The 6,139-nt window shown below is 28.1% G+C and overlaps 1 protein-coding gene across 1 annotated transcript; it reads left to right on the plus strand.

Annotated features, from left to right (window-relative positions):
- Nucleotides 1–3,754: 3,754 nt before the first annotated feature.
- Nucleotides 3,755–5,831, plus strand: LOC105110467 (putative pentatricopeptide repeat-containing protein At1g12700, mitochondrial). Its single transcript, XM_011005519.1, has 2 exons — nucleotides 3,755–3,838; nucleotides 3,954–5,831. Exon 2 carries the CDS (start codon nucleotides 4,111–4,113, stop codon nucleotides 5,602–5,604), a length of 1,494 nt encoding a protein of 497 aa, XP_011003821.1. The 5' UTR covers nucleotides 3,755–3,838; nucleotides 3,954–4,110; the 3' UTR covers nucleotides 5,605–5,831.
- The last annotated feature ends 308 nt before the right edge of the window (nucleotides 5,832–6,139 follow it).

Consider the following 6,139-nt stretch of genomic DNA (forward strand, 5'->3'; position numbering starts at 1 on the left):
TTTAATGGCTGCTTGCCGAATGGTTGCACTTACAATGTAATCATCCAAGGATTTCTTCGAAACGGTGACACATCAAATGCAGTACGACTAATCGAAGAAATGGTTGGTAAAGGATTCTCTGCAGATTCGTCTACATTTAGAATGTTATCGGATCTGGAATCAAGTGATGAAATCATAAGTCAATTTATGCGTGGAAGCTCTCAAGATAGGAAAACGAAGTGAAATTTTCCCATCAACCGTAGTTTTCATCAAAATAGCTAGGTTTTCGTACACCCTTTCAAGTTTTTGCACTGCACATATTTTGAGCCTTGATGAGCAATTTCTTACGCGCCAGCGACTATTACTAGTAATGTGAATAGATGATCCATTAATTGATTATATATTGATAATATTTTATTTATTGTAAGTGCTTAAGACTATCAGAATGGCAAAATGGAAAGTTGCAGTTTCAAAGGGAATACAGTTGCCAGTATCTGAATGTTGGTGATGATAAAATGGCATCGCAAATGAATTTTGCTTGATGTAAACTTTCACTTTGTCTCTGTATTTTATATTTTCAAATTTGAATTAAATTGAAAACAGAAAGAAAATTAGAAAATAAACAATAATATATGACAATTTATAATTAAAAGATAAAAAAAATAAAAAAATAACTGAAGTTAAAATATAAAAAGCAAAGAGGGTTGGCTGTAATTTTTAGAAAGAATGATAACAGGATGACGCTTCTAACAATATAATGAAAAAACAAGTTTGACCATTAGAAAGCATTGCGTACACTGTTTAAATAGCGCAGACATTCATACATGTTAGGAAGTAAACAACATATGGCAACATCTTTTTGAATTTTCATATAAATTAATCAAGTGAAAAAGATCAAACTGTCCTTCATAGTTGTAGAATTAACAAAAACACCTATGTGGCATAATAAAAAGGCCCTTGGATGCATGACTTGATTTCAAGAGTAAATATGTAATTTTATTATATTTTAAAAGGCCAAAAGGGCGAAAACATCCTTGTCAACATCTTAATTTTTTTTAGATATAATTTAGTTATTTAATTATTTTGAAATTTTGAAAAAACACATATATCATTGGACAATTATTTAAGAGGTGTTTTGTACGTGGGACAATGTTGGATTTAATATGATTGTTTTTTTTTAAATTGTTTGGTAATACAAAAACTAATTTTTGTTCTTTCAAAGGTTATTTCAGCAAAAAAAATTTCTTCACGCTAAACGCTAAAAGAAGTAAGCTATAATATAGTCTAATTCTCTACACAAGAGTTAATATGAATTAATACATATCAAGATAAGGATATAAATTATTATTATCATAATTTTTAAATATAACTAAAAAATCAAATTAGGGTAATGTCCACACCACAAATTGAATTAATTATTGATTTAAATTAATATAAAAATAAAAATAATTATTATTATAATTTTAAAATCTAACATAGAGGTCAACTCAAAATAAGATTTAGGTCACAAGTTAGATTGACCATTAACATGAGTTAATATAAAAATAAAAATAATAATTATTATAATTTAAGTATAAAATTTAATAAATCAATAATTATACATTTAAATGAACTAAAAAAATTTATTAACAATAAATAAAAAAAAATAAAAAATATATACAAATCAAGATATTTGATCTTGCAAAATATAAAATTTATGAGGTTATATTTACTAAATTTATTTATTAAAATAAATAAATAATAATAAAAATATAAATACACGAGAAATTAGTTGAGCAAAAAAAATAATATTACATAAGTTGAATATATTAAAAATATTACCTAAAAATAGATATTTTTTATTTATAAAAATAAATTTCATTTCTACAAAACAAAAGAAAATATAAATGAGTCAAATGATATCTTTAAAAAAAATAAATTTTTTTTAAAACAAACTCTATTCTAAAACAGGCTGCAAAACTTATAAATTAAATTATAAGATCAAAATAAATTAATAAAAAAAATAAAGATAACTATAAAATTAATTTAAAAAAAATAAAAAACAATGAAATTTAAAAGAAAATTGAGAAGAAAAAAAATGTTAAGTCGTATTAACTTTTCGAACTTGTAACATTATTCATTAAATCAAAAACACGATAAATAAAAAAAAGTTCATTAAACCAAGATAATTGTATTAGGATTTTGTTTACCTTAAAAAAAATAGATCTAATTTTGAGAAAATATTTTTATTTTATATTAATTTCAAGTTTTATGATAATGTTTTAGATTATGAATATGTTTATTAAATTATAAGATATTTTATAAGTGTTTTGAGTAAAACAAAATGGGTTAAAATGTGGTTTTTGAGTCTAAAAAACCATTAGCATTTTTCTTCGACTATGTTGTCAAAAAGAATCGGAACAAACAAAACCCTATCTTCCCTAAATGCAAAGGGAAAAAACGGGCTCAGTCACACAAATCCTGCAAGTTGTTTCGGCCTGCTAGGCCTAGTAATGCATAGTTTTATATATATATATATATATATATATATAAATTAATAATTTTTTATATGTTTTTTTAAAATTATTTTTTTATTTATATTTTGTGCCTCTTATATATTTTATTTATTTTTAAGAGCCTCTTTTAAAATATGATTATTTTTTATGCTTTTAATTTTTAAAAATATTTTTGTGATTTATCTATAATTTTTTATTATATTTTATAAAAATAAACTTTATTTTTGAAAAATAATTTTTTTTATTTTCAGATAATATTTCTAATATTTACAACCTTGTATAGAATTTTTCTTTCCTTTTATTTTTTGAATCAAGTTAATGTGTATCTATTTATATTATCACTTTATTGATTAAAAAATTTATTTTTATTTTTGGATAATATTTTTAATATATACATGGTTACATGATATTTGTTTTTTATTTTTATTTTATTCAATCAATTTAATGTATATATCTATTTATATTATCATCTGATTAAATAAAAAATTATCTTAATAAATCAATGTAGCAAACACAACTAGATAAATATTTCATTTTATAAAATTAAATATTTTGATTTATACTTATATCTTGTATTTTGTATTTTTGAGTTTTATTTTTAGTTATTATTTATGATTTATTTATTTATTTATTAACTTACATAATTTTTAATTTATTTATTTATTTATAGATATATATATATATATATATAAACTTTTTTATTTTCACTTGTAATCCTTCTGGCTACAATAATTTTTCAAAAACATTTTGACTAGAAAAAATATTCAAATCATGGTAAAACGCGGGTCAAATATGTAGTATTTATTCAAATTCTATCCATTGCTCTATTTTTTCATGATGTTATTATTTTTCAATAAGTTCATAAATTTTAATTTTTTTTCATTTGGATATACTGATGCTTTCAATTGTATTAACCAAGTGATTTAATAAAAGAATTCCCTTGCTATTTGAAAACACATAATATCCGTTCATTTGTTGAAGATGATAAATACTTTAATTATGTAACCAATTTATTTTAAAATTTTAATTAAATATAAAATAGTTTCTAGTCTCAGCTACATGGATGGCTTGCAAATTATCAAAATAGAGAGTTTTTTTCTACTGGGCTTTTAAAAAAAGGGGCCAGTGGGTTCCTTCTGGTTTTTCCGTTCGCTTTTGTTTTAGGGCACGAGAGAGAGACTGAACCTGGAGTCTGAGGTTGTGAGAGAGATTAGCTACTTAGGTTGGCTTTCACCTTCTTTATAAGAACACCAGGAGACGACAGCTTCTGCTTTTGCTTTCGAACATGATGATGCGGAAAAGCCCTTTCGCAGCTTCTGGTTCTTGTGTTTCTCAGCTTCTTCAACAACAACAAATGGAAATGGGTACTTTTCCTAAATTCCCTTCTTTCTTATTCTTCATTCACCAGCACTTCACTGCTTCTACAGCTTCTACCACCAATATTAGTCCTTCCTCGATAACAGATGGTGGGTTTTGTAGTGATTATAGCAATCCTAATAGTGTTGCCGATGCCGTTGCTTCTTTCAATCAGTTGCTTAGCATTCGTCCAGTGCCATCCATTGTGGAATTTAACAAGTTATTAGGGTCCATTGTGAAAAACAAGCACTACTCTACTGTAATCTCTTTCTTCAAACAAATGGATTTGTCAAATATCAGACCTAATGTTGCTACTCTTACCATTTTGATTAACTGCTTCTGCCACTCCAACCATCAGCACATTCCTTTTGCATTCTCTGTTTTTGGTAAAATGTTCAAACTTGGACTTCAACCCACTCTTGTCACTTTCAATACCCTACTTAGCGGCCTTTGCTCTAAGGCCAAAATAATGGATGCAGTAAAATTGTTTGATGAGATGGTAAAGATGGGGCATGAACCTGATGTGATTACTTATAGTACTATAATTAATGGTTTATGCAAAATGGGCAACACGACCATGGCACTTCAGTTGCTCAAGAAGATGGAAGAAAAAGGTTGTAAGCCAAATGTGGTGGCATATAATACAATCATAGATGGCCTTTGTAAAGATAGACTGGTAACTGAAGCCATGGACTTCATTTCTGAAATGATCAAGGAAGGAATTCCACCAGATGTTTTTACTTACAGCTCAATTCTGCACGGTTTTTGCAATTTAGGACGAGTGAATGAAGCAACTAGCTTGTTCAAGCAAATGGTTGAAAGGAATGTTATTCCAAATAAAGTGACATTCACTATTTTAATTGATGGACTCTGCAAAAAAAGGATGATTTCAGAAGCTTGGCTTGTTTTTGAAACGATGACTGAAAAGGGTTTAGAACCAGATGTTTACACTTACAACGCTTTGATGGATGGATACTGTTCTCGAAGCCAAATGGATGAGGCCCAAAAATTGTTCAACATCATGGATCGCAAGGGTTGCGCACCTAATGTTCGAAGTTATAACATATTGATCAACGGGCACTGTAAGAGTGGAAGGATTAATGAGGCAAAAGGACTCCTTGCTGAAATGTCTCATAAATCATTGACCCCTGATATTTTCACTTACAGTACTCTTATGAGAGGTTTTTGCCAAGTAGGGAGACCTCAGGAGGCACGGGAACTTCTTAAGGAGATGTGCTTTTATGGCCTGCTTCCAAATTTGATAACTTACTCTATTGTGCTAGATGGCTTATGCAAACATGGCCATTTGGACGAGGCATTCGAACTGCTCAATGCAATGCAGGAGAGCAAGATAGAACCAAATATTTTCATTTATACTATCCTTATTGAAGGGATGTGCAATTTTGGCAAGCTTGAGGCTGCAAGGGAAGTGTTCTCCAATCTTTTTGTTAAAGGAATACAACCTACTGTGGTTACATACACTGTCATGATCAGTGGACTTTTGAAAGGAGGACTATCAAATGAAGCATGTGAGTTGTTTAGAGAAATGGCAGTTAATGGCTGCTTGCCGAATGGTTGCACTTACAATGTAATCATCCAAGGATTTCTTCGAAACGGTGACACATCAAATGCAGTACGACTAATCGAAGAAATGGTTGGTAAAGGATTCTCTGCAGATTCGTCTACATTTAGAATGTTATCGGATCTGGAATCAAGTGATGAAATCATAAGTCAATTTATGCGTGGAAGCTCTCAAGATAGGAAAACGAAGTGAAATTTTCCCATCAACCGTAGTTTTCATCAAAATAGCTAGGTTTTCGTACACCCTTTCAAGTTTTTGCACTGCACATATTTTGAGCCTTGATGAGCAATTTCTTACGCGCCAGCGACTATTACTAGTAATGTGAATAGATGATCCATTAATTGATTATATATTGATAATATTTTATTTATTGTAAGTGCTTAAGACTATCAGAATGGCAAAATGGAAAGTTGCAGTTTCAAAGGGAATACAGTTGCCAGTATCTGAATGTTGGTGATGATAAAATGGCATCGCAAATGAATTTTGCTTGATGTAAACTTTCACTTTGTCTCTGTATTTTATATTTTCAAATTTGAATTAAATTGAAAACAGAAAGAAAATTAGAAAATAAACAATAATATATGACAATTTATAATTAAAAGATAAAAAAAATAAAAAAATAACTGAAGTTAAAATATAAAAAGCAAAGAGGGTTGGCTGTAATTTTTAGAAAGAATGATAACAACAGGATGACGCTTCTAACAATATAATGAAAAAACAAGTTTGA

The sequence above is a fragment of the Populus euphratica genome, unplaced genomic scaffold (assembly GCF_000495115.2).
Source record: "Populus euphratica unplaced genomic scaffold, PopEup_1.0 scaffold394.1, whole genome shotgun sequence".
In the NCBI taxonomy this organism is placed as follows: domain Eukaryota; kingdom Viridiplantae; phylum Streptophyta; class Magnoliopsida; order Malpighiales; family Salicaceae; genus Populus; species Populus euphratica.

Coding starts and splice junctions, on each gene's coding strand:
- LOC105110467 (XM_011005519.1), top strand. CDS start 4,111: ATGGATTTGTCAAATATCAGACCTAATGTTGCTACTCTTACCATTTTG.